At 38.2% G+C, this 26,516-nt stretch overlaps 1 protein-coding gene across 1 annotated transcript; it reads right to left on the bottom strand.

Annotated features, from left to right (window-relative positions):
- Positions 1–6,458: 6,458 nt before the first annotated feature.
- Positions 6,459–23,692, bottom strand: Riok2 (RIO kinase 2). Its single transcript, XM_031352734.1, has 10 exons — positions 23,561–23,692; positions 20,570–20,708; positions 19,831–19,947; positions 17,115–17,290; positions 14,561–14,649; positions 13,211–13,402; positions 12,560–12,652; positions 10,591–11,091; positions 8,336–8,432; positions 6,459–6,981 (listed from the first exon to the last, which is right to left on the bottom strand). The coding sequence occupies exons 1-10, from the start codon at positions 23,624–23,626 to the stop codon at positions 6,817–6,819; spliced, it is 1,635 nt and encodes a 544-aa protein (XP_031208594.1). The 5' UTR covers positions 23,627–23,692; the 3' UTR covers positions 6,459–6,816.
- Positions 23,693–26,516: the final 2,824 nt, after the last annotated feature.

Below are 26,516 nucleotides of genomic sequence, written 5' to 3'. Positions count from 1 at the left end.
ATGCCAAAGGCACAATTATAATATGGAAATGAGATAAGAGATTATAATAAAGAAAATGATGTTCCAACAAACATTGCGAGAGTACTAATTTAAAGGATGAGAAATGACTTGCTCAGTGATGGAAACTCGGCACCCAATGGTAAAAGAGAGTGCCCATCAGCGAAAGAGGGTGCGCATTCCAAGCTTCCAGAGGGATGTATGGAACACAAGAAAAGAGCTTTGCTCATTTCCCAGTAGCATGCTTTACTGTTAAACAACAACTCACTCTACGTTTCTAAGAATGGTACGGGAGCTACCAATTGGAATTTAGAAAACACCGAGTGTACCAAAGGGTCACCATTAGTTAAAAATGAAAAAGAAAACTTCTTCTCATGCCAACAGTGTCCTGTACTCGGGAGAAGGTGGCCAACCTTGTCAAGGCAGCTCCAAAGGATAGGGTTTGTAGTCATAGTAGCCTCAACTAATGTATACACACTGGGATTCTGCTGATCCAACCTAGGGACCCAGGCTTGCATGCCGAACACCTTTGTTCAGTGAACCATCTCAGTGGCCACTGAGGTGTTTTTATTTCTGGTGAATCAGATGACAGGGAAGGAGGGAAGGGGGATCCTGAGGGAGAGCTGGGAACATATCCTCACTTCCCTTGATGAGTCCCTTTGTGAGAAGATAGACAAAATCAAGAGGAAGCTAAGGCATGCAGTTAAAGTGTTAAGACAGAGAGTTTACAGACACCGACAGATTCCAATGAAGATGGGCAGGGTGAACTAGAAAGGTGAAATGAGGAACTGGCAAAAGAGGTCAAAGCCACAGATTCGTAGTATTTCCCAGGAAGGGTGGAAGGAGACAGGAGACTCAGAAGTTGATGTTGTTGAGGTTTAGTATCACCTCAGCAAGAAAGAAACTAGAAAGGAGAGTAAGTGGCTTTTAAGCATCCACTTTAATAATTAAAAGAAATGAATGGACGGCTTAGAGTTTATTGTCTGTTGGGAGGAGACCAATGTGGTATTTGGATAAAGGCTTTTTATAAGAGACAGCTGAAAAGGGAATTGCCAACACTCTCCAAACACAAGTAACATGGTGGAATTTTCTCCAGAATTTGTATCCATTGATATTTAACTACATTAGGAAATTGTCAATAACGGTGTTATCCGGTGAACCACATGATAAAAATAATGAAGATCCCATTCGCAGTGTAAGGGAATGTATGTTTCTTCATTGTTATAAAAAAATATTTTTAAAAAGCAGTTACAAACTGTCCTTTATCCTTGCTAAAGATGTCTGAATTCACTCTACTAGCCAGGAAACACAGGAAAAAATAAAGTTTTCACCTACCGGAGCTCCTTGATTGGTGAATAAATTTGGGGTTCCTGCATGGATGTATGTTACTTGTACCAATTGTCAAGCCACATCTTCATCTTAGAATTTGGTCTCCAAGAGAAGCACAGTTTATTCTTTAAAAAATATGTTACAGGACAGTTGTATTATTAGGAAAGGTTTTGTCCACAGGCTAACACTTTTAGAATAAAATTGGAATTGTTTAAAGCTGGAAGAATTTATTTGTCCCATTTTTTTAAGATTGGAGATAATGGTGTCAAGCCATTTGGTGGTCATTACATGTGTGCCCATGGACACTGAGCTGATACTTTAATGATGGCTGCCTTACTTCCGAACAAGTCATGCTTTGAAAAGGATTTGAAAAATTTTTAAAAATTTTGGTTCATGGAGTGATTTGATCAATGGCTTTTTTTTTTAAAAAAAAATATTTACCTTCAAAGTTTAATCAATTCCTAGTTGCTGTCCTTCCCCTCTTTCAAACTCCCCCTTTCAGTAGTGGGATTTATACAGGTGTTTGTTTGAAAAAATTGACACAAGATATGGGTGTAGACTGAGATTTGTCTGTGGAGAGGCTACTGAACTTCAGCGTTGTTTGGGTCACTTCTCAAATGAAGAGGATGGGTCTTCTACCGATTGTGCTGGGGGCTGAGACACCAGTTTACAAGTTATACTTCTGGAGGTATAGTTGTGCAGAACGCTAAAATTTTGCAAAAAATAATGAATAAATTATATATATATGTGTGGATATACATATATATCTATACACACACATACACACACACACATATATGTAGAGAGAGAGAGAGAGAGAGGGAGGGAGGGAGGGAAGAAGGGAGGGAGGGAGGGAGGGAGGGAGGGAGGGAGGGAGAGGAGAGACAGACAGAGACACAGAGAGACTAGAAAAAAAAGTATCAGCTTAAAACAAGCATAGGGAATGTTTATTGGTTACAAACAAATGACTTAAGTATGAGATTAGCTGATGATGCAAGGTTCCAGCAACCAGTAATTTCACAGCTTCATCTATTTTAGATGAGGTTTCCTGTAAAGGTTGCATCATCAGTAGACACTTAATTCAGTTCCAGCTACTTATGGATATGCTTACATTAAGATAAAAGCCTCATGTCCTTCCATTTCACACTGTAAACTTTAATTTCCATGTACTTTCTAAGCTGTCACGACCAGAGGACCGCACTTAGCAAGCATTCTCCTGACAAAGAACTATGTCTTTTCGGAATTTCCTTGAGGAATTGGAAACAGCACACAAAGGGGCCTTATTTTCCCACGAGTTGTAAACCAGAGAAAGCCCAAAGTACAAAATAGTAAAGTCTACTCCTCTAAAAAAATACTTGGGCTGCCTTGAGCTCAGGGACAACGTGCTCCCCCCTGTGTCCCTCTTCCCGGAACTCCGAGAATGTGCTCACTTGTCTACTGAGATGGATTTTCTTGAACATGTAATGGAAAGAAAGGCTGTTTCCTAAAATGTTAGGTATGGCAGGATAGACGCCAAAATCTGGTTGTGTGACCTGTCTCCTTAGCAATTCCAGTGCTGTAAGGAAAGACAGGTGTGGTGCCCACTGACTCTACAGAGACTCCAATCAGGTACACACTCCATACACCCCAATGCGGCTGTCCTGTGGTTCACCTTGCTAGCACTTCATCAGCTCCATCTTGCCATCAACCCTTTCCCAACCTTATTCATTCTGTGGCTTGAGGAAGAGAGTTGACATTGAAAGCTGTTAGCTTACAGCTACAATTAAAATGAGGTTATAGAGAATCTCAGTAACTCTAGGATGATAGAATAGACCCTGTTCCACAATGTTTCTGCCATTGAAATTTCAGTCCAAATTCCTTTCAAATCGTTTTTAACATTGACAAGTGTCCCTGAGTCCCACCTATAACTTTAAAATCAGGTGACTGTGCTGCTCAAAACCTAGCTTCTCTTCACGAATGCGACATTGTCCAGTCCACTGAAGTCATCTGTGACTTGTTCCCTTTTGATTATAGCAAATCACACTACACTTCTGTCTTCCAAATTTTCTGCATGACTTCCTCTTTTACATTTGGTCTCAGTCTGTCTATTCAATCAAATGCCTCTTCCACAGATTACTTTGCCTGGTAACACGTCCTTGCACCCTTTGTTCATCTGCATGTTTTGTACCAGGCTCTTAAGGCTTTTCCTCCTGTCATAAGGTTGGTCTGCTTACTCTTAATTAGTCTGAGGTAATGCGCCAACTACAAATTCTATCTTAAAAACCCATGTACTTTCCCCTGGTAGCTTTACACTACCACGGTTTTGGAAAATGGATCTAGGAATAACATAATTTTTACCTCTTAAGAGAGGATAAATAGAATTATAGTAGTGTTTAAGTGGTCAGTTTATTAAAAAAAGGGGGGGAGGCATATATTATGATACTCATGCCAAGCAACAAATTTATAAAGTATACTTAAGAAATTGCATTGAGCTGGGTGGTGGTGATGCACGCCTTTAATCTCAGCACTTGGGAGGCAGAGGCAGGTGGATTTCTGAGTTTGAGGCCAGCCTGGTCTACAGAGTGAGTTCCAGGACAGCCAAGGCCACACAGAGAAACCTTGTCTCGAAAAAACAAAAATAAACAAGCAAAAACAACAAAAAAAGAAATTGCATTGCTATTAATTTATAATGTAATTGGTGTGTGAGTGCATGTGTGAGTGCACTCACCCATGTGTGTGTGGAAGCTAAAGGTCAACACTGTCTTCCTTTATTGCCCTTCACCTTACTGAGAGTTCCTCTAAATGAAATGGAAGCTTGCTGTTTGGCTAAGCTGGCTGGCCAGCCTGTGCCAGAAACCCACCTACTTCTGAATCCTTAACACCCAGCACTGGAATTACAGACATGCAACAGTGTTGGAAGGACTGAAATTTAGGTCTTCATGCTTGAACAGCTAGCACTTTAACCTACGAACCAACTCCTTCCTCTATAGAATTTTATTTTTTAAATCAATTTAACATGTTTTTATGGTATTACTATCTACACTTTACAATATTAAGGTAAAAGACTTAAGAATAATAATGCCACCTATCTTTGAAAAGCTAGTTTTTAAGTTCCTGGGCTTTGGAACTACCTCATACTCTTGGTTATCACACAGCTCTGAAGTCCACTGGATACTGACTTTTAACCTCCAATTGTCTTAATTCAGTTGTGTTAAGACAATATTACATATAGCAAGCCAATGGCAAATTAAGATGTAGCCTAATGCTCTGAGAGGTTCTGAGACAGAGGACGTGGATAGTGGGCTTCTGCCCATCCCAGAGGTGGCTGCTAAACCTGGAGATAGCATCAGAGATTAATTGGGTAGCTATTTGTCAGAAATTTTACCAAGTACATAACAAATAGTTATTTTAAGTTGCACTAACCCTATGATTAGTACCCTCTAAACATTCTATGGTTCTGGACCGAGTTCAAAGCCAGCTGAATAGATCAGTGGCTATCAATACCAGGTTAGTACAAATATAAGTCACATGTTGCATGGAAAAAAGCGAGTTTAATGGGAACAAAGTCAAGTGTTAAAGAAACTGGAAAGCAAAGCTTCTCTCACACGTTTTGGGTGGATACTGACCTTGGGCTTCAACTATGCTAACTCAGTGTAAGTCATAATAACTAGAAAGGATCACAGCTTACGTTTAAATGAAATAGAAAAATGGTTAGTCTAGTTTTCTTTAGTAACTTTAGCCTAATAAATTGACACCATGTTTGAAGTATGACATTAAGCTTTCTTTTCTTTTTTGAGACAAATCAAAAGAATGAACTGAAGGCTACAGAAGGTACTTGATGCAACGATCTAAAACTGAAAATCTTAGACTATCCCCTACCTGTGCTGTGACTCGTCCTGATCCCCCAGGAATGTTTACACTTGACACATACAGGTTTAATGCATTAGGATCAGGTTTAGTTTTGCTTTTTCATTGTTGACTGTGGATATTTTGAATGCAGGTTAGAACTTGCCTGGAAAGATAAACTTTTTTTTCACCCAACTGATACCATCCCAAAAACCTTTACTACAAAATAAAGTCACTGTAGCAATCAGATCCTAGTTTCCAAATTAAAATACCTCCCACCCCCAAATTCAAGTTCCTTATTACATAGTACTAAAGCTTTAGTAGCTACTACGAAACTTTGTCCAGTTAGGTTAAATCTTGTTTCTGATTTGAATTTGTTCAGCAGGTCACTTGAAATCCTAGGCCTCTAAGGGTAAGAACCATGTAAACCTGTCTTCTAATTTTATCAACCAGAAACAAGCTTAAGTAGCAGTGGTGAAGTAAAGCCAAGAAAAATGAAGTCAAACACTTTTATTCCCAATTTGCTTTCAATACTTTGGATATAAGAAAAATGTATTACAAAATAAGCATTCTGTGGTCTTATTAAACTGTCTTCAACATTAGTTTATGTTATAGAAACACTTTTAGCAGAGTATAAAAAATGAGTGTCTGGGCTTAAACAACTACATTCTAAAGTAGGGGCATATCAACACTTCCAAAGTCAGTCTAATTTTCAAAGAAACTGCATTTGACATATTCATATATCCAAGCATTTAAACGAACTGAGATAATGATCAATTACAAATAGCCAGAATTAATTTTGCTTAGGTAAAAGGGAATCTGGTATTTTTTTCATGTCACTGTTGGCAAACACTGCCACCTGGTGGTCAGTTCTCTATGCAGAGGATCTTCTATTAGAGGTTTGCTCAGGAAAGCTGAAGGGACAGTGACCTCAGGTGCTTGTACTTACACTCATTTCCATTTACTGAATTAGAATGTGCTTGAGGAAATGAACCATAACAAAGTGTTGTTCTCTTTCCAGTACTAGATGGAGACTTGTTAACACTGAGGTGGGAATACACTCTGGAGTCATGCACACACTCTTCTTTCCCCATGACCACACAGCCAACAAGAACCAAAGAGACCCAAGGCTGCTTACCTACCCATTACTGATTTATCTCTACTAGAGAAACAGAAGGCAATCAGTTTCACTCCAATGGCCAAATAATTGTGTACTGTCTCATGTAATCCTAAAACCAACTCACCAATGCAGTAAAACCCCTACTGGACCGACTGAAGGAGAAAGGAAGAGAGAACTACAGAGTGCATTGAGTTACTCTATTATTTATTACATTTAATTCCAGGATCTGAGGCAAGTCATCTATTTATCTGTTTAAGGCAGAACCCAAACATCACAGTGAAATAAAAATGATGTCAATGTTTTGCAATTACTGCTAATGAAGTTTTTTTCACACAAGTTATTTTATATTTAAATTAGTTACCTCAAAATTTTTAAAAAACAGAGTGCTTATCAGATTTACTATTAATTAGTCTTTGGAAGCTGTGAGTCTAAAGAAGGTTTATTTCCATAATTTCCATAAATACTGGCTTTGGTCCAAAAAAGACCAATACACTGGCTAAAAATAGAATTACAGTATCTAAAAAAATATACAGGTCAGAAATTTATTAGTCTCCCCAAAAGCTGGCTGCTTCCAAACTCGATTTAATATTCTGCATGTTTTCCCTCCGCTGCTTGGTAAACACATTGGCTTCTCCTTTCTGCAGCCGGCGTCTGGCAGCTGCTTTCTGCTGCCTCGTCAGCTGACGCTTCACCTTCTGCTTCACCAGTTCCTGGAGAGATTTTGTAAATTAGTGTCACTAATAACCATCTAGATAAGGAGCAGAGAAATCAATAAAACAAAGATTTACACTGCTAGTATCTTTCAAATTTACATGTTGAAGATGAATTTGTAGAATCCTATTGACACTATATGAACTAGTAGATAAACCAGGAGAAGCTGTTCAAAGTTTTAAAAATTTATATTCTTTGCAGAAATACAGATCATACAGCAAAAGTGGTCAGTTTAAATTACCAACCACCAGAGTGCCACCTAGTGACCATCGTGAACACTGAAGGAGAAAAACCAAGATGAAAACTATTTCTTCCTTCTTGGTAAAAGACATGACTTTGTAATTAATTATTTGTTTGCTTGTTTGTTCATTTGTTTGTTCATTCATTCATTCACTTATTCATTCATTCTTGAGGTAAACTCTCCTGTAGCCTGGGTACCCTGGCTGGCCTTAAACTGGAATGTAGTCAGATAACCTCGATTTTCTAGCTCCTGCCTTTACTTCCAAAGGCTGGAATGACATAACCACCTTGCTTGTGGTGCTTGGGATAGGAAAGAGGACTGAGGGTGGCACTCACTCATAGGAAGTCCTCACAGGGTTTTCTAGAGATGAAGAACAATATCTCATGGTTAACAACCATAAATGCTGTATGTACAAATCACATGACTGAAAACTTGGCCAATCCCAAACAATGTACAAATCCTACAAGGTAATTTTTTTTTGTGTAAAAAAAACCTGGGTACAACATGAAGTAAAATATTATGTGTTATTTTAGCAATTCCATGAAAATCATCACTTGCTGTTAAAAGTAAAAATGTTCTCCTATTAGATCTAGCCACATATATATTTATTAAAAGGCAACAATTACTTAATTCTGTTGCATGTTTTCAAGAACAGAATTTATAAATACCTATTGTGTTAAGAGTTTATGTATAGCACAATAGCCAAGAAATAGAAGTGATAAACAAAAATTCGATAGTAAAGACATTTAAGATCACCTATTTTCCAAATGTGGGGATGATACACCTCTACATTTCAGCCATATTTCTATCTTTGTGCAAAGTCATATAACCTTCCTTGTTAAAAATCAAAGATCAAATCATGGGGACTACAAAATACATTAATATTTTATTCCTAAAATTCAGACTAATTTATACATTGCCTTATCCCTGGAGCTTTGCTTATTCCAGGTGAACCCTCTTCGTCTCTTCCTAAACTTCTACATGCTGATCATTTTATAACATTAACATGTGAGATACAAATATCTAAATGACCTGAAGTCCTCACAGTACCCAAAGGTCACCACTCTGTCCACAGCTCTGGTCCCAACAAGTGGCACATATGTAGCACTTACTGGAGGGATTGTTGAACAGCTTAGGGCACTGCCTGCAGACGTAACACTCAATGTTCTTGTTCTATGATGAGTAATACTACTCATACTGTCTTCATCTCTAGAATAAAAAAATTTAAGAAACAAGTTTTCTGGTTAATTTTTATAATGTAAAATTAATGTATATTGTTTGCAGTGAAGCATAAGATGAAAAGTCAAACTACCTACAACTCAGTCCACTATATTTTAACATTCATAGAATGTCCTGACATAATGTCACCATCAAACTTTCCAAATAGAATGTTTTATAACAGAAATGTATCCATTATTCTACAATTCATTTGTTTTTCACTAAATTATAAAAATCTATTTTTCACATTCTTCATATCATTTTGCCACATTCTGAACAAAAGCAGACATAGTAGATACAATATTCTCATTCTCTTTCTGAGACAGGGTCTCCTTTGTATCCAAGGCTGATCCTCCTACGTTTTGCCTCTAGCCCCCAGTGCTAGTGCAAGGATTTCCAGTATATACCACCATTCCCAGCCTGTGACATTGCTCTGAAACTGTACTGAGTCAGAATTAATACTATCACCATGGATACATCTACACTTTTAAGTGCTCAATATTTTAATATAAACATTTGTATGAACCCAGAAAACATTAACTTTTAATAGCCAATATTTTTCTGAAACATCTATTTTTTTAAAGTTACATTTATTTATCTCTTTGTGTAGATGGCACATGCCACAATACACATGTGGAGATCAGAGAATAATTTGTAAGAGTTAGTTCTTTCCTTCTACCATGTCCTGGAAATTACACTTGGGTCACACTTAGTAGCACGTGACTGCAAAGAAAAAGGTGTCCTTACGATGCATAGATATAACTGGTTTGGAAGAGGCTCTGGAGATGGTAATTTTGGAGCTGGCCCTGGTTATAAAAATGTAAATGGTGGTGAACCAGATACGGCAACCAGAGAGGGACTATGGAATTGGTTACAATAGCTATGGAGGAGGAAGATAATGCATCTGGACATTAAAATCAGCGATACTGTAAAGATGATCCAGTGAACACTGGAAAATTTAGTGGTAGCGGGAACATGTGGTGATCACATGCTGGAGGAAACAGGTACTGGAGGTAGTTGAGGAAATGTAGGCTATGGAAAGCCGGGCTAGTACAGAGCTGCTTATTTGCCATGGGCTCCACTCTGCACTCAGAATAGGATGAGAGCCCAGAGGAACGAAACTGCTTCCAGTTATTGAAGAACGATGTTAAGGAAATATCTATCTTAGTCATACATAAATCTGCAGTGATATGGCAGAAGACAGCAGAACAGACAGAGAGCCAGGTTCTTAGCTTTTTTTTTTTTTCTTTTTAGTGGCTTTTTTAAGAGCGTAGAAAGAAGCATTCCTTCTTTGATAATGTAAAGGTTATAGATGTTAGGTGATGTGAAACTTTTAAAAATGTTTCTCAAGGTTTTAAAAAGTATCAGTTGGGATCACAATATAAAGAGACAAAGTTTTTCTTTTTTAAAAAATTAGCTAAGTCATTATATATTTAACATTTAATAAAGAAATTCTAAAGAAATAAGGCATGCGCCTCTGAACATGCACTGGAAAATGCTTATCAATATTCTGCTGATCTAGTTTTGTCATATTAGTGTTTTGACATAAATAAAATCACTATTGCACTAAACTATTGTTTGCTTCTGGATAACCTACTCCAAATCTAAAAATTAGGTTTTAGGATGTTTGCTAATATGAGCCTAATACTTTCAAGACAAAAAACAAACAACAAACACAAAGTTAAAACATAATACTATTATGTGGCTTTAAGTGCACATGAAAAATCAAACAAAATGATGGAAGCCCTAAAGCTCCAGGAAACATGCTCTGTAGGTAGTTAACATAGAAATACGTTAAGCATGTCTTACATACTTATACCCTCTTCACAGTTTAAACATACATTAAATGTATCAATGAAACAGAACAATTTATTCCATCTGAAAACAGACCCCTTTATTAAGAGACCTACATTAATTGAGTCTTAGTTTAAGGTAGAATTCTGTGAAATTTAGTCAGTCGAGTGTAGAGAGTCAGATTAACTGAAAAGACTAATTTGTTTCAATACGATAAAGTTAACTTTCATTTTTACACATGATGGCATGACACAATCATGTCAGTGTTTTTTTCTTCTTCTTCAAATAACTTCCCCTCCCTTGACAGAATCAAAGACCTCAAGACTAAAGGTAAAGAGCAAACAAAACTCTGTACCTGAAAGGCCTGAACTCCTTGTTTAATGATGACCAGGCAATCAGATGGGGGACTTCATCCTCACACTCCTCCGAGCCAGCGGGGCTTCTCTGACCTGGCTGCCCATCATGTCTGCTATCATTTTCAATTCTATTGCTTTCCTCAGAAAACTCAGTAACAGACCTGTGGGTAAGAATTTGCCTTTCCATTTCTTCTACAGCTTGGTTTAATTTAGTCACTTCAAGACTGGACACATCAGCACTCTCCTCTGGTAAACGGTCTTCCTTTATTTCTTTGCTGTCTGCAGATGAGCAGCAACAGGAGCCACCTGATTCATCTGTAAGGTTTGGATCATTTTCCAATTCTGACCTCCAACCTTTTTCTAACATTTCTTCATCAGATTCCTCTTCTGTTTCAGTAATTTTATCATCTGGACCTACTGGATGTAGCAGCTCATCATCTGCTTGCATTTCCTTTGTGTAACCACTGGCAGAGACCTCGACATCAAGAGAATCCTCCTTCCTAGGGAACAAAGGTATCAGCATTAAATAACACAGAAAAAAGGTCCAAGATGAACAGCACCACTCTAAAAAATGTGAAGTGAGCTCAGGAGGCCTTCCATAGCCTAATCTTAAACACATTATTTAAATTACTCACCTATGCGAATATAAAAGATGAGACTTGAAGAACAAAATAAAAACAACACAATAATGATTCCTGTTAAGTAAACTAACTTTCAAAAAAGGGATAAAGATTGCTGTTTAAAGTATGCAGCAATAAAACTCAAACCTGGAAATATCTTAAAAGCATACAAAATCAATAAAGAAAGATTAACTCAAGAAATATACATAATATAAATAAAAGAAAAACATAGCCAGGTGGTAGTGGAGCACGCCTTTAATCCCAGCACTTGGGAGGCAGAGGCAGGCAGATTTCTGAGTTTAAGGCCAGCCTGGTCTACAGAGTGAGTTCCAGGACAGCCAGGGCTACACAGAAAAAACCTGTCTCAAAAAAAAAAAAAAAAAAAAAAAAAAAAAAGAAAAGAAAAGAAAAAAGAAAAAAAGAAAAACATAAGGCTGGAGACATGGCCTAGCATGTGCTACTTTTCTAGTGGGGAGGAGTTTCATTCCCAGCACCTACTTTGGTTGGCTCACAATCACCAACTCCAGGGGATTGACTCTCTCCCAGCCTCTGTTGGCACTCACACTTCTGTACACTTATGCAGTGTGTGGCTTAATGTTTTGTCAACTTAACACAGGCTAGAATCATATGGGAAAAGGGAACCTCAATTGAGAAAATGTTCCCACCACATTGGCCAATAAGCAAGCCTGCTGGCATTCTCTTGATTCATGATTAATGTGGGAGAGCCAACACCTCCTGGAAGGTATAAGAAACTAAACTGAGCAAGGCATGAGAGAGCAAGGCAAGAAGCAGCACTCCTCCATGGTCTTCCCTTCAGTTCCTGCCTCCAGGTACCCGCCCTGAGTTCCTGACTTAGCTTCCCTAGATGACAGTCTGTAAGCTGTGAGTCAAATAAAACCTCCCCTAAGCTGCTTTTGGCCACAGTGTTTGATTACAACAACCGAAACCCTGATTAAGATACAGAAATACACATAATAAAACACAAGAACTTAAAAGAAGAAAACCACCAATTTCACTAAGATTTGACATTTGATTTCTTAAAAATGGGTTATGAATATATGATAAAGCAGTCAAAATAAGAAAATCAATTCATCATTGAAAAGTACAATTGTAGGGTCTGGAGAGACGGACCAATGGTTAAGAGCACTGGATGCTCTTCCAGAAGTCCTCAGTTCAATTCCCAGCAACCACACAGGGGCTCACAAACATCTATAATGGGATCTGATGCCCTCTTCTGGCATGCACCATATATACACACAGAATACTCAGAAATACATTGGACATTTACTTTAGAATTAAGCAAATGATGCATTGAAGGGGCTCTATCATTATAAGCAGCACTACAGACCTGATATCACTGAAGGTTGGGTAGAGCTCACTTTCATAGCTAAAACGTTTTATGAAGAACTCTCGAATGCATTTAACATCTCTGTCAAAATACCTGTAAAAGGAAACATTCATTTTAAATTCTTTTCTATTTAGTGTTCATTTATCTACCTCTATACCAGACACATATTCTTTCCACATATGAACAAGCTGTGGTTTTAAAACCTAGACTTCTTGAAGTTCTGCTTGAATAAATGGCTCCCTGGCTAAGAAAGCTTCACTTGAGTGTTAAGTCCAACTTCTTTTAGTGATATCTACATTGTAGTTTATGTATAAGATAGGTGGACAGTCAGTTCCATTTAGATTTCTAGAACACAGGATTAGCATAATGATTAGATTTAAAATTGGATCTAAGTATATTTTATTCTTTTTAAAAATTCTTCTTTAAGCTGGGCAGGGCTACACAGAGAAACCCTATCTTGAAAAACCAAAATCTTCTTTAGAGATTTTCTTACAGGAAAATTTCTAGTAGTTAGATATTCCTTAATAGAAAAACAAATCTCCATGATTGAAATCACTTACTGATCCAAATCGAAAATTGGAAAATTATAAATAAAAAGTGATTCTACGATATACAAATACATGCACAACTAGAATCAGTTTTAGCATGTACCATTCAGCGTTCGGGTGGGAAGTGGAAACCATCTGCGGAAAATCAATCATGGTGATGTGGTCATCTTTATCCAACATGAGATTGAATTCATTGAAATCTCCATGAATCAGTCCATGGTTTCCCAGTTTGACTATCAGTTCCATAGCTTCATCATATACTGATGCAGGGTCTTCAACATGATGTATCTGACACCTGAAAGTATGAACAGGTTATGTGTACATGATGAGCGTGTCGTTTCCATTCCTGATCTTGCCAGTTTCCTCCTCATTCTCATCATAGGCAAGTGTCCCAACTATTGAAAGGTCGCACACTGTTCCAATCCTGTCTGCTTCTCACTATCCTGTCCTTTCCCACATCTTCCTTACAGCCCACCTCTTTTTACACAGGCTTTTCTAATTTCACTCCTTCTACTTTCAGTGATCCGCTTTTAACAGACTTCCTTCCACCTCATTTAAACAGAACAGTCAAGACTTAATTCCTTCTAAGCTGCTAAATTCTCAGTCATTTCCATTTCTAGTCAGTTGACTTCTTTCCTCTCCTTGAAATTCTTTCTTCTGTGAATTATCAGGGACCACACAAATATATTTCAGATATTCTTTCCTCACAGTTCATCACTGAGGCCAAAGTCCTCACTACGACTGATTTCCCACTTCTTTAACATCCAAAATGCAATCTGAATAACTATGCTGCTTCCTCGAGAAGACACTGAGAGTATGAGCGCCTTCCTCACCTTCTGTCTCTGAAATCAGAGCTATTACCATCTCTGGCCTGGATGGCTCTAATTTTCTTGATTTACCTTCCCTAGTAACTTCTCAGCTCTCACTGTTCACAGCTCCCCTTCTTCCTGCTCTAGCTCACCTAAGTCACTCTGCTCTACATACTGGTTTGTTCCATGGCTGTGAGCACCCAAGGATCAATAATACCTTTCCTTTACCTGGAATATTGCCCTAGCTAGTTTCCCAAGATTTCTCCCTGTAAATGGCACTTTCCTGACTATCTGATATTAAATGGGAATCTCCTACCTCTACCCTCTTCACTGACCTTTATTGATAGCACTTACTGATACACTAGATATATACTGTTTAGTCTGAGGGCAGGAGGGACTTTATTCACTGCTGGACTTGAGGTGTTTGGTATGCAACAGATTCTTCATAAATGCTGAACAAATCAATGAAAAAATGGCAGAGACTACAAACTGGATGAAACTGGATTTCCAATTTTCTCTTTTACACCTCTTTAGAAATTTCTAACCTCTAAGAAGCAACATTCCAACTGAATCTTTTACTTAAAAAACATGAACCTTAAATTCATCTACTAGGACCTACGCTTTCAAGCTTAACGAATACTTACAAGGGATAACCATTAATAAGCTCCATGATCACTGCATGGCGATTGTAATCAATTGGCTTTGGAACTGGAAATTTCCTCTCATATAATGCCTAAAGCAGAAAAATATGAGAAACTAATAAAATCGTGTTTTTAAAAGAACAAAAGAATCTTCCTAAAATAAGGCTTTACAAAATTTAATCTGCCTTAGGTTATTTAATACATGGTTTACTTACGGTAATAATGAGCTATTCATAAAAATAATTCAAGTTTCTTTGAATTAACTTTTCCTTTTAAAACATACAGTTACTATGTATTATGTATATTAAGTCACAAAAATGAATGTAAAAAAAAATTGTATAGTCCCTTACGATATTTCCTTTCTATTTTTTTAAGTCTGTCACTTATTGATACGTGTTTACAATATTACAGTAGCAACAAATTTTGGTTTAGGTTTTCTGGCATAAGAAGCAGGTTGCCAGACAGTGGTGGCGCATGCCTTTAATCCCAGCACTTGGGAGGCAGAGGCAGGAGGATCTCTGGTCTACAGAGTGAGTTCCAGGGCTATACAGAGAAACCCTGTCTTGAAAAACCAAAAAAAGAAGTAAGTTATCTCAAAGGTCAGGCTTTTAGCCTGCAAATCACTGATGCTGCTCTTCAGACTACACTGTATGAGCATGGAAGTGACAGGCGGATACATCACTGTAGTCTAAGCTGGAAGGACCATTGTATCAGACAAATGCTGCCTATGCCAACGCATAATTTTAAAGTATTCTCAATGGAGGTAGGTATTTTATTTCAGTCTGAACCACCTTTGTATTTTTTGTTGACCAGTTTTCAATTTTAATTTTTAATTAAACTGTCTAGTACAACTGAATCAGTCAGTACCACAAGTATAGCCAGGAGAGACACTTCAGTACCACCTATACACACACACAGGCTCACCCACATCCATTCATGTCAATACCTGATATTATGTAAAGTCCTTTCCTTAACGTCAGATCATATCTGTCTTTATGAATTCACTCAACTCCCATTCACGTCACACTATCTCCTTCTTCACTTTAACCTTAACATATAAACTGTTCTTTGCGTCTGTTATCTTCCCAACTTTATAGTGGTCTATACAGGCTAGTGCTTTGCTATCCATTCCTTTATCTTGTATTACACAGTACTTAATTTTAAAAGCTTTCTACCTAACTACTACCTTCTGTAGATAGGAATTGAAATACACCCTACTTCTCAGAAACTTTAATTTTATTTTTTTAAAGATTTATTTATTTATTATATATAAGTACATTGTAGCTGTCTTCAGACACACCAGAAGAGGGCGTCAGATCTCATTATGGGAGGTTGTGAGCCACCATGTGGTTGCTGGGATTTGAACTCAGGACCTCTGGAAGAGCAGTCAGTCTCTTAACTGCTGAGCCATCTCTCCAGCCCCCAGAAATTTTTATTTTTAAAGAGTTGTCCATCAACATGTCTCGGTAGGAAAATAGCATAATATAAACTTAAAAATTATAAATGGTTGTCTCCAATAGTGGCTTTTAACCTGTGGGTTGCAAATGGCCCTTTCACAGGGGTTGCCTAAGATCACTTAAAAACAGATATTTACATTTACAGTAGCAAAATTACTATGAAGTTATAAAGAAGCAATAAAAATAATTTAATGGTTGGTGGGGGGAGGTCACCAAAACATGAGGAACTATATTAAAGCACTGTAGGATTAGGAAGGTTGAGAACCACTAGTCTAGAATTTATGTTACAGTGCAACTCTCAAGTCATAAGCTTAATCTTTATCTTACTCTTTTCCTCTTGGGAAAACAATACATTTAAGGAGCACCCACTACAGTTTAGAGGGAATATCTAATTTTTTCTGCCAAGGTGCTTCCTTAAAGTATAAAAGAAAATAATGTAACATAATATCAGAATTGCTTATTTATACTGCTTTAAGAGATTATCCTACCACTATTAATAATTTAAGGAGCCAGGCAGCGGTGGCGCACACCTTTGATACCAGCACTTGGGAGGCAGGGGCAGATGGATTTTTGAGTTCAAGGCCAGCCTGGTCTACAGAGTGAGTTCTAGGACAACCAGAGCTACATAGAGAAACCTTGTCTCAAAAAAACCCAAAAGAATAATTTAAGGGCCAGATTAAATAAACTATTCAGTCAAACTAAGACCTAAGTCATCATGATGGCCCAGTGGGTAAAGGCACACAATGACCTGCATACCATCCCAGAAACCCTCAGTGGAAGGAAAGAAGGGAGTTCTGCAAGCTGTCTATACATACACAACACACACACACACCTAACGCTAATGAAGTAAACTCTGACAAACACTACTAGACATAATTATGTTGTTTTGTTTAATTTAGCTGTGAAACACTAAGATTTCCAGATACCATTTTCAATAAAGGATATTTCAGAGGCACAGACAAATTTGCATATCTGCCATCACTAAGAGGAAGCCACTGGGAAAAGAGCATAATCAAAAGAGTTCAAGTTGATTGTAGGGACTGAGGCTGGGGTCAGAGACATTCTTGCCATTAAGATTTTTATAAGTTTGGATAAAATACCTTCATATAGGCAAATTCCTTCATAGCAGAGAGCCGAGATAAATAAAGCCAAGAAACATTATGCCTGTGCTTATGGTAATCACGTTTGTTCTTCAGATTTCGAAAGGAGGTTCTTCCCAGTCTGTGAAGCTTCAGTGCAAACTGCTGCCCTTCATCATTTGCAACAATGTAAATATCTAGAACAAAAATTATAAAAGCATTCTAAGGATACTTTTGCTACAACTCCTTAAATAGTCCTACCTTCATCTGCCTTCATCTGTAACCAGTATCTTTCCTACTGGTAGTTATTTTTTTGGCATATCCTAAATGACAACCCAGAGTGTGTTCATTTGTAACTGTAAATAAAAGCAAAGAGGTACTTAGCCAATGGGTACTCCTGCTTTCAAAGATGTTCAATGTTTACATTTCTCATTATGTCAAACCAAGCATTAATTCATTGAGAAGGCATTTCTAGTAAAAAAGTAATCTCCCCTGAATACTCTCTGTGCTAGGGATCTAACACAGGCTTTACATAGAGCAGGGTGCTGCTCTATCATGAGATTATATCCTCAAGTCCATGAGAAGCTAATTTGATACCTTCTATTTCAACATGTCCAACTCAAGTGCTTTGATGACCAATACGTTAGAATATGACCCTGTAAGTAAATCTCCTTAATAAGTAGTTTGCCAACTATCAAAGTAAGTTATTTGTATAGCTGACATTTAGAACACATTCTAAGTGTTCTAAGAAATTATAATTGAATTTCTATTAAAAACAGGCAATCATGCCCTACTGACATAATAGATATCATATAGCAATACATAGTTCTAAAACTTAGTAATATCAACATTTACATATTTTTTTTACCATTATGGAATGAATTGTGCTTCTCAAAAAGTCCCACACTTGACGCACTACATTCTAACGTATGTATCTAAAGGTAGGGACTTCTATTACTATTCACAATGAAGAATAAATGAAACTGAAATCACTACTGCTTGGAAACTGGTAAAAATCAACTGAAGAGTACCTACCCACCAAAACACTGTACAATTATGAAAAAGATACCCATTGAGCAGGTATCACCAAGAATGAAAAGCAGACAAAAATTAAAGTATAGAATCCTGATACTATACATTACATTCACTTACATCCAATCTTGGTTACAATCGTATGTGAACACAAAAATAATCCTGAATACATGCAAATGTAGTTGTATTTATACAGGAAATTTCTCAGATTAAATAAGAAATAGTCTTAGCTATGGGATTTTTTTTTCCCCTTTTTCTTTTCTTTTTTTTTTTTAAGAATGTGTTCTCTGTGTAGACCTGGCTGTCTTGGAACTCACTCTGTAGACCAGGCTGGCCTCGAACTCAGAAATCCACCTGCCTCTCTGCCTCTCAAGTGTTGGGATTAAAGGCGAGTGCCACCACTGCCCGGCTTAACTTATTTCTTAAAAATTAAAAAAGAATTTAAATAAAATCTGTTTCCTAAGGACTTAGTTTTCTTATAATTAAAGTATTTACAATAGTTAATTCATAATTTTAAATTTAAATGACTGAATGCGAAATCATTAACAGCAAAGTTAGGTTACCTAAAGGAAATATTCTATTGTGTTTGTATATTCATATTCATTTCCATGTGTACATGCTCTTCCCGACTCCAACTCAGTATTATATTTAGCGTTATGCATACCATAACTGAGACAGAAACACAGAAGGCACTCAAACCATATAAAAGACCTTTGAGGGCAGTTTTGACAATGATCTTATTTCCAAGTTTAATTGCGCTTCCTCAGTTTAGCCAATGTCAATTAGATAGAAGAAACTGCACATAGGAGAAACTGTACAGGACAAAAACTGTATAAAGGAGGCAGGTGGATTTCTGAGTTCGAGGCTAGCCTGGTCTACAGAGTGAGTTCCAGGACAGCCAGGACTACACAGAGAAACCTTGTCTCGAAAAGCCAAAAAAAACCCAAAAAAACAAAACAAAACAAAAAACCAGACTGTATAAAGGAGGCTATGGCTCAAAAAGAAGCATCTCCTATTCCAGGTTACAATTCAAAAAAGAATCATATCCTATTTTTTATTCATTTCTTCCACAAGGGAAGTAGATGAATATACAATTATTTGCTCAATGATATTTTAAAATGCTTTTATCTCTGTGTTGCTATGACAGGAAAATGTGCCTGTGGTATTGCTATCTACCATCTCCTTTTGGTATGTGTTTTTAATTACTACAAATTCATAACTTATCACATAAAATTCAGAACAAATATAATAATCACCAAAGATTTAAAATATTAGAAGAAAATTAGGGCCCAACGAGTAGCTGAGTGGTAAAGCATATGCTAGTATGTGTGAGCCCCGAGTTTAGTCCAGAGCACCAAAGGACAAGTGGGAGGAAAAACAATCAACCCCCCAAACAAACGAACAACAAAACAACAAGAAAAAACCCCCCAAAACCAAACCAAACTAAAAACAAAACCCAAAACCGCAGATGGAAATTATTTCTAGGTATTACTGAAATGATAGTGCTGACCTTATGGAGGTAATTATAACCTACTAAGTTATTCTTAATAAATATAGCAAACTATGTTCCTAATCTGTATTGCTTACAACCAATACTTCTTGTTTTGGTTGGGACTATGAAACAAACTGAAAGAGAAATCCTTTCTCAAATGTAGAATAAAAACTTAAGCAAAGGCAACGCATGAACAATACTATTAGTACGTACCTGACTCTTTGCCAACACCCATCTGGTTTCCAACAGACTCAACTACCTGTCTAGAAGACAGTGTTTTCAGAGCTAGGTAATCGTAGCCAGCATTTGTCAACCGATAGCCCTGGACAGCTAGACAAAGATTAGGTAAGAGCATTAGTTGCACTGTAGCAACAAGACACATCAACACCAGGCAAGCATTTAAAGTGTTAGCTTAGAGAAACTGATTCACCCAGACTTGGAAGTATGCAGTTTTTTCTCTATTACAATGTGATTCATGTCTAGATACCGGGTCTCTGACAGATATGCACTTAACTAAAAGGAAATACCTGAGTTCGAAATATTCTATATTGAACTGACAATAAATTTATGCCTGTTTTTGTATGTAGCCATTATCCTTTACTTTTTCCAGTAACTACTTTACCTTCTATTTATAAAAGATCTGCCACAGGTTTTCAATCCTTCTACCGTCATCATGGAAGGCCCGTGATGAGGGTCCTGTGACAGGCTGAACTTTCCAAAGGTGTTGTATGACTGTGTGACTATCTGACTTGCTCTGCAGCTCAGGCTTGATACTTTCTCAGCCCTAATTTGAGTGGACTCTGTGATTGTGATTTTTAACCAATTTGAATGGCAGAAGAATGTGTCAGTTCTTGCCTGTCTAGTCAGGCAGCCTATACCTCATGCCCTTTGAAGGTCACTCAACAGGAAGCTTATTAGATGAAGATTGACAAATGTTACATAAAATACTCACTTTTAGTACGTTCCCACGCTATAAGTTTATGCTTCACCAATTCTCTTAAAATTTTATTACAGCCACCATGTTTCAGGCTGGCTATAGAAGCAATCAAACTGCAGGGAACAATCTCATGGTTTTTCATGCCCATTTCAACCTGAAATTAAAGGAATCATGGTGACGCGTCAGTAACACAAATCCTTGTCTATTAAAATCTTGCTAAGAAACTAGCCTCTCGAAACTCTCCCAACTAAGTAGGTCTCTAGCCACAGCTGTGTAGCCTAACAGGCATAGACTGTGAGAAATGTACTGTTAAGCAAGTATATGCTACACAGTACTAATGGACACTTAGTATAGCTATTCTGTTACTAGAAAGTATGATCTTAGGAGATTATTGCTGAACACATGTCCTATGGCAAAAGAAAAGGGTTAAGGTAGCATATGACTATAATTCTACAATACAGTCATTCTTATCTCCATCGTGTTAAATTATTCTTGATAAATACAGTTAAGTGATATCGCCTCTCAACTTCCAGAGTAAAAACTCAGTTCTTGAAAAGTTAATGACACATGGCTGATATTAAAATATTTAACATCTAAACACCTGTCTTTAAAAACTATAGATATTCCAGATGTTAAGCATCAATGAGAAGGCACATTATGCAGGCATGGATTTTGGTAACTACTGGGGAGATTTTTTATTCCTAGAGAATCCGAAGCAGCAGCTCAGGACAGACCAAGAATTCTAGCTGAGAGATCACTTTCAAGAAAGGAGGGACATCTGAGAATGAGTACAAGGAACAAACACAAAGTATTTTTGGAAGGAGAGTTTTAGAAATGGTATCTACCTAACACAAGGGACAGCTGACATAGAAGTAGCCAACACATTATGGCCCATGCAATTAAGGCCAGAAAACACTTCTGCCTAAGAAACAAAAGGGTGAGAAAACTGGGAAACTCTTAAAGATGCACTGGCAAAAGAGATATGGTAAGAGACAGGTATAGTGCCTTTAATTACAACACTCTGGAGGCAGAGGCAGTCGGATCTCTGAGTTCAAGGCCAGCCTATTCTATGGAGTGAGTTCCAGAACAGTCAGTTACAGAAGAGGGAGGGGCGTGGGAAGGGAGGGAAGTTATATTTAGGACATTAATATAATAGGAATATACAAAACCAAAATGGACAAAACCTGGAAGACATGTACTAGAGAATTAATAGAGTGTCCTAGCTGTGATGAGAATAGGAAGTAGCGAGGGCCAGCTGGTGGTGGTAATGAAAGGAGGGATTAAAGTTTTTTGCCCCTTCATATGTGGCATGTTTTCCATGTGTGTGCACTGTGTGGAGACCTGAGTTCATGTCAGGGGTCTTTCTAGACTGTTCTCCATAGAATTAAAGATCTTTAGGAAGTAGTAGAGGAGAGTCAGACAACAACGTAAAAGAATAGAAGAAATGAAGAGTCACATTCTGAAGTGAAGAAAAAGGATTCTTAAAAAGACAAACGAGAAGGGGGTGTGAAAAACGGGGGAGGGGGGCTTTACATTAAACATGCAACAAGTCAAAAATGCTAACCGACTAGAGGCAAAGAAGTGCAAAGGAAATCGACGGTGGCATCCACCTGAGCCCAGAACGTTAAGCTTGGTGACGAGGTGATTCTTGACTCTTTAGGGAGCTTAGAAATTCTGGAAGAAAAACGTTTTACTCTGGTGTCCTGCAGTAACTGAGAATTCGAAAGTTTTAGCTCATTTGTATGTTCTGTCCTTGCTTCCCCAATCCTCCAATACATCCTACCCTATTTTTGTCCAGACATTGAGAAATGAATGAATGTGCTTGAAGGGAAGGAAAGCCATCATTTAAAAATATTATTTAAAGAAAAACCCAGGTTAATTAAGGAAGCTATCAGAAAAAGGAAGTGCATGCCAAAGTTCATACAGACTTTTGCATTTTGATTAATTTGTAAATGCTACCTACCAAGTAAATGGCTACAAAGGCTTAAAATAATACGCGAACCAGGCAACTCACATTTCATATCCTATCATGTAATACAGTCCTTACCAAAAGTCAGCGACTCCTAAACAAAGACTGACTTATTCTAACCTTAGATGTATGTCCTGATCTCTGTGCCACAATACTAAAACTAAACAATCAGATTTTGTCATATTCCTAATTAAAACAATCACAGGCTTCCCACACAGGTCGTTTACTAGGCCTGCAAGGGTTTATATGGTTTAGTTCTCATTTTCCATGTATGTTCCCAACCACTAGATTGAACCATACTGGTTTTTCTATGAAAAATTTCCCTCCCATGTTTGAGTTTTTGCTCTTATTTGCCTCCAACTCTCTCCAAGGACACCTCTTCTCCGTTAGATAATAGTCCCTTGGTTCGGGGTTGGGGACAAACTTTGTAATTTGATTGACAGTAAAGACAAGATTCTTGGATTCAATCTCCAACACTGTAAAACTCAAAGACAGTACTTTTCCCTCTCCTTCCAACACATAGATACTTCCTATTTCTTTATCTTTTGTTACCTTTATGATACTTATCACCTGATAATTCCATTGTTAATATATTTGCTGAATTGCTTGTCGACGAAGAGGCACCTCCTTTCCTCCAGATTTGCACTCTGCTGCTATATTTGTCAGTGAAAACTGACAATTTTTTTTTTTTTTAACATTATGCGTCTCAGTCTATTACTGGGGCCCAACAGGCTTCATTCGAGGACTTAACCCCCGATCCTCCCCTAGTTTGGAAGCCAAAGATCAATGAAATTTCCCGGGCCAGAGAGACGCAAGCACGTCTCCAGCAAAAGAAGTTGAAAGGAAGAACCATGTTTAGTAAAAGATAGTTCTTTTTCCACAAAGCTTCATGAAAGTCAGACCTTGGCGCCCTTTACCCAGATCCCGGCCTCGGCAAACAATCCACAGACCAGAGCCCTTACTCAGCTCCCAGCGGCCTTAGAAGAGCAGGAAAGGGACGCCACCGAATGGATAAGCAAGAAAGGTGTACTCCTTACCGCAGTCAGCACTCTGAAGTCATCGCGGCTCATGTACCTTAGCTTGGCTACATTCACCTTCCCCATGCTTGCCCAGCTCCGCCACGGACGCTCACCCGGAAGACGCAAAGTCGCTGGGTAATCTCGCAGGCTTTCCGCATCGGCCTGCCTGCGCACGCGCCCTGTAGTGAAGGTGCTTATCGCTAGGTAAGAACACCTGCTCAAATGGCACTAGAAAAATGCTGGATTTTCTGGTCTTCATATCTAAAAAGCACGCAGAAGTGATTTTTCATCCTTTAAATAAATACTTCACATGTGACTGACTTGGCAAGTTGCAAAAGTTTTACATAACATGCCACGTTACTTTTCAGAGCTGCTAGGACCTGAAACGAACTGAGGCCGGGCTTCCGCCTGCAACCTTGCTTACGTCACGAGAGGGGCGTGTCTTATCCTTTCCGAGCCGCCTCTGCTTTCAGTGCAGCAGCTGTGTACTGTAAAGTCAGCGAGGAAAACGAGGGAGCGAGACCCCAGGCCAGCAAAGCCACTGAAAGGGTGGCCACCTCTCGGTATCCTCACGCCTGTCCGGCGGAGGAGGACCGGGTTAGGAGCTGCCACGCTGACCTGGGACGCTGACCCCAGAGCGGGTTAGGAGAAGCTTCTGTTCGTACTATCCCGTGTCCGCTTCCAAAAAAAAAAAAAAAAAAAAAAAAAAAAAAAAAAAAAAAAAAGAACGCGCGCCTCCATGTTTCTGGGGTCCAGGAGCATTTGGGAGGCTTTATGGGAGTTTTCCGTACTGGACTTGCGGCTCCTCGCAATGCGTACTTATTGGTAACCAAGAGAATGTTCCCAAGACAAAGACGTTTATACCGTACCTCCATCACGACAGCAGCAGCATAGTAACAACAGTGTGACTCATGTGGTGCTCAGTATTTGTGTTTCTCATTTTACGAATTATCAATATTTCAGTCCTTTAAGCTGCAGATCTTCTCTGGTCTGCTCTTAGGTTAAGCTTGGGCTCTATAAGTATCCAGGGATATGATCTACTTTATACTTGAGAAATTGCCAACGATTGGTGTGTAATTTTTTTTTTTTGAGGTATTATGTGCAAACTTTACATTAAGGATTGGGATTAAGATACTTCCACATTCCTTCCATACTCCACTCCTTCCGGTTTCCAAGAAACAACGTATTCATTTCCGCCTTTTGGAGAGTGGTGCGGAGTATGTTGGGAGCTAGCTCTTTCATAAAGCATGGGGGCAGACAGCAGGCTTCGTGCCCGATGTCTTTCCAGCTAAAGTAGTTGGTACTCTAAAATCATCGAATCGAAACAAAAGATCAGTCCTTTGTCATCTCTATGCTCCTGCCTTTGGGGGTCTTGAATATAGGACTCTACGGGTATCTGATTAGGACTTAACTAATCAAGACTGTTCTACACAATGGAATTGTTCTTTCTACGTTAACATTAGAAAATGTAGGGCTGGAGAGAGATGGCTCAGCGGTTAAGAGCACTGACCAGAGATCCTGAGTTCAAATTCCACCAACCACATGGTGGCTCACAACCATCTGTAATGGGATCTGATGCCCCTCTTCTGGGGTATTTGAAGACAGCTACAGTGTACTTACATATTAAAATAAGTAAAATCTTTAAAAAAAAAAGAAAATGTAAAAACAAAAAATTTGAATCTTTGATTATCTGTCTTTCTCCTCTCAGCGTTGCTCTGGAGAGCCACCACTAATTGAATGGGTTTGGAATATCAGGATAATCAGAGTCCAGATTTCTCATGTTTTCAATATTGTGGGTTTTTTTTTTAAGTAAAATTTTCTTAGTAATCAAGTCATTTATGAATAAAGGATTTAAATTCAATCTTCCTTTCTCACCACACTTAATGTTGACTTAAACCAGTGGTTCTCAACCATCCTAATGCTGTGGTCCTTTAATATAGTTTATGCTGTGCTGACCCTCAACAATAAAATTACTTTTGTTGCTACTTCATAACTGTAACTTGCTACTGTTATGATTCATAGTGTAATGTAAATGTTTTTGGAGATAGAGGTTTACCAAGGGGTCTGGACCCACAGGTTGAGAGCTGCTAATGTAAACAGCCTATTCATTCATTCACCATTTACCAAATATAGGTACCAGATTGTTTTTTGCTAGGCCCTGGGGAAACTCAATCTGTAGCTGGACAGATGGTTGTGAGCTATCAAGTGGTTGTTGAGAACTGAACTCAGGATTTCTGCTCGCTCCAGCTCAAATATTTATTATTATATCTAAGTACACTGTATCTGTCTTCAGATGCACCAGAAGAGGACATCAGATCTCATTATGGATGGTTGTTGTGAGTCACCATGTGGTTGCTGGGATTTGAACTCAGGACTTTCTGAAGAACAATCAATGCCATCTCACCAGCCCCCAGGCAAATCTCTTGATCAAGGCCAGCCTGGTCTATAGAATCAGTTCTAGCACAGCCAGGGCTACACTGAGAAAACCTGTCTCCAAAACGAAAAGCCCAAAACCCAAACCAAACTAAACCAAACAAAACAAAAAAGAGGGGCGGAGGGGAAGGGGGAAGGAAGGAAGGAAGGAAAAACAGAAACAGCTTTTATTTTATACAACTGGTCCAAAAATACTTTCTACATTTTCAACTCCTAAAATGGGTTCTAGCTATATTTAATGAAAGTCAGCCACCATGGCAAACCTCCAAATATTATACTTTTTCCCCACCGACAAGTTTATAAATACTTCAAAATATCTGCTGGAACTGTAACATGCTTTAGAAAATTTTGTAGCAGGGCCCCAGACCTTAGTAAGCCCCCAGACCTTAGCACAATTGACTCCATGTTGGAAATACTATTCAGGTTGTAAAACTCAGCAGGTAGACAAGCACCACCTGCCAAAACAAAAACAAAGTCCTAATCCATCAAAGTCCATATAGTTCTAATCCATCAAAGTCCATATAGTTCTAATCCATCAAAG

The sequence above is a fragment of the Mastomys coucha genome, unplaced genomic scaffold (assembly GCF_008632895.1).
Source record: "Mastomys coucha isolate ucsf_1 unplaced genomic scaffold, UCSF_Mcou_1 pScaffold5, whole genome shotgun sequence".
NCBI lineage: Eukaryota > Metazoa > Chordata > Mammalia > Rodentia > Muridae > Mastomys > Mastomys coucha.
This window is presented reverse-complemented; position numbering and strand designations above follow the sequence as displayed.

Bases quoted from the DNA above. Each gene is read 5' to 3' on its own strand.
- Riok2 (XM_031352734.1), bottom strand. From the start codon at position 23,626: ATGGGGAAGGTGAATGTAGCCAAGCTAAGGTACATGAGCCGCGATGAC. The intron at 20,709-23,560 runs GTAAGGAGTACA...CTTTAATTTCAG, and splicing joins ACTTCAGAGTGCTGACTGCG to GTTGAAATGGGCATGAAAAA. The intron at 13,403-14,560 runs GTAAGTATTCGT...TCATACTTTCAG, and splicing joins CTTATTAATGGTTATCCCTT to GTGTCAGATACATCATGTTG.